Source organism: Manihot esculenta, chromosome 17 (assembly GCF_001659605.2).
Source record: "Manihot esculenta cultivar AM560-2 chromosome 17, M.esculenta_v8, whole genome shotgun sequence".
In the NCBI taxonomy this organism is placed as follows: domain Eukaryota; kingdom Viridiplantae; phylum Streptophyta; class Magnoliopsida; order Malpighiales; family Euphorbiaceae; genus Manihot; species Manihot esculenta.
Window position 1 is genome coordinate 13,156,550 of NC_035177.2, and position 2,450 is coordinate 13,158,999.

The 2,450-nt window shown below is 35.0% G+C and overlaps 1 protein-coding gene across 1 annotated transcript; it reads right to left on the reverse strand.

Annotated features, from left to right (window-relative positions):
- Positions 1 to 365: 365 nt before the first annotated feature.
- Positions 366 to 2,034, reverse strand: LOC110604826. The gene is made up of 5 exons (XM_021743133.1): positions 1,712 to 2,034; positions 1,497 to 1,623; positions 1,289 to 1,423; positions 957 to 1,020; positions 366 to 835 (listed from the first exon to the last, which is right to left on the reverse strand). Exons 1-5 carry the CDS (start codon positions 2,032 to 2,034, stop codon positions 366 to 368), a joined length of 1,119 nt encoding a protein of 372 aa, XP_021598825.1.
- Positions 2,035 to 2,450: the final 416 nt, after the last annotated feature.

Here is a 2,450-nt window from a genome sequence, read left to right on the forward strand (position 1 = left end):
AAATCCGTTACTAATTTTGAAAAATCAGTAACGGATTTTCTGTTACTAATCCGTTACTATTTTTAACAGATTAGTAACAACTTAATCCGTTACTAATCCGTTACTATTCATAAAATTATAATAAAATATATAAAATTATATATTCTAACCAGACAATTTAACCTGTAAATACACTCAATTATTACAAGTCATCTCAATAACAAATGTAAAAACCAAATGTCATACATATCATGAATAAGCTCAAATCCAATATCATATATTATGTAAATCAAATCAAACATATATCCAAAAATCAAGTTGTGTAATTTTAAACTAAAAAATTAACAAATTATTTATTATCCTAGTACATATAAGTAATGAAAAAACTACAAATGTGTAGTGTCCTCGTCCTCGTCCTCGTCCTCATCCTCATCATTAGCTTCATCTGGTTGATCAGGAAGCTGTGTAGAAGTTCCTTCACCAGGAGCTGATGGCTGGCTGCTTTGTCTTTGACTCACGAGCTGCATAAGTAAATCCTTCACCTGTGAGAGCTCAGAGGAAATCCGCACGTTTTGCTCATGCAATAATTGTTCATTATCCTCACGCTCTTGTAGCTTGCGTCTGAGATCAGCCATTTCATCTTGAAGATCCTGATTTTGCTGAGCTGATGTGAAGGCTGTACTAGCAGAACACTTGTTTGGGAAGAAAACTGAAGCCTGTGATCCAAGACCGTACACTCTTCTTTTTTTCTCTCCACCTACTGCCTCAAAGTATAACTGAGCCTCATCAATGCAAGATGCCTCAGTACTGTCATTATCTGTCTGTGATGCTTGCTCTTTCAAAGTCAGAAAGCGGTCTTTAAAAAAAAAACCCATGTGATATAGCAATATAAACTATAAATCAAATAATTTACTATAAATTTATTTAATTTCTCACATGAATGGATTTTGAGCGTGCATCAACAAACTCTGAGGTACCCTTCTTCTTATGAGTAGCCTCAAATAACTCATGAGGTAAATGATCTCTGCCTAGCCTTTCACGCTGCAAGTTAAATATAAATAGTAATAACATGCTTGAATATTAATTCACAACAAATTGCATAAAATTTAAAGCATTTGAAAAATTTAAGTGAATATTGAATACTACATACCATCTGTTGTTCATGCCTATACTGAGATATGGATCCTCCACAATGTCTTGATGGGCCAGCACCTTGTCTACCTGTTTCACTCTTTCTGTTATTTGAGAATTTTTTGCATTTGTTTTGATACTCAGTTGCTCCCTAAGCGGATTGCCATGCATCCATTACTCCTTCCGTCAGTGATAGCCTCTTCTCTTTCCCAATCCTTATGCTACACATAAGGCTACGATAGCGCTCAGCAGCTTTCTTTCTCCAAGCTATTTTCATAAGCTGTTCTATTGCCTCCTCCCATAAGAAGTGTTTCTGTAATTACTCACATTTAGCTACAAATAATACACAGTAAAAATAATCACATGTATTGTAAAATTTGTATTACCTTAAATTCTTGCCAATAGAATTCTTTAACCTCTTCTGGTATATTTTTCCAACAAAAGCCATCTGCTACTAACTTTTCCTTAAAGATCAAGGTAATCCGCCTAGCAATCGGATCAGAAGGCTGCATGCTGTAAAAGAATAATTGACAAAAAAATTATTTTGAAATAAGCATAAAAATTAAATGCATAGTTAAAAATACTTATAAATTTTACTCACATTGAGTTTACTATGGAAATATGTGGTCTGAGCCATGTAGGTCCACAACTACCAGAAGCAGATGCAGATGCAGATGCAGATGTAGCCGTAGATGCAATAGGTGGCAAACCTATGGGAGCTGAGGCAGTAGCAGATGTGTGCACTGAAGCAGGAGTGGATGATGCAGCACCCGGTGTGGATCTCTCACCCTGGTCTGGTCTAGGAATCAAAGCAGTGTGTTGTACTAAATCTTGATTGACATTTTCTGATTCAGTTGTGTGGACACTACCTTTGCCATGGTCTCCTCGACCCCGTGATGAAGATCCACGTCCTCGTCCTCTCATCCTGTACAAATTTACATTAAAGAAATCATATGTAGTTAACATATTTAATAACTAAAAGTAAAAATAGATATCAATTATGTTATACCTTCTATTCACTATCTACATCTAAGTCATCATTATCATTATCATCATCATCATCATCATCATCTGTTTCTGTTGCTATTATAGTTTCATCTTCATCGTTTTCTTCACCATCATCAATTTCAATAACATTCCCAATTGGATCATTTAATTGTTGTGTTGAATCATCAATTTCTCTAATTATGGCAATGTGTTCTATTTCATCTTGTTGAAATGGTTCATCAGTAGGTTGTGTATTTTCTTGTGTTGGAAGTTGAATTACAGAACGTTCTTTGACTTTTATAGCAGTCCACCATTCAATTTTATCTCGCTTTAGGCTAGGATACGGAGTATAT

Coding starts and splice junctions, on each gene's coding strand:
- LOC110604826 (XM_021743133.1), bottom strand. CDS start 2,034: ATGAGAGGACGAGGACGTGGATCTTCATCACGGGGTCGAGGAGACCAT. Junction 1,424..1,496: donor TCTATTGGCAAGAATTTAAG/GTAATACAAATT, acceptor GAGTAATTACAG/AAACACTTCTTATGGGAGGA. Junction 1,021..1,288: donor GGCTATCACTGACGGAAGGA/GTAATGGATGCA, acceptor TTTAACTTGCAG/CGTGAAAGGCTAGGCAGAGA.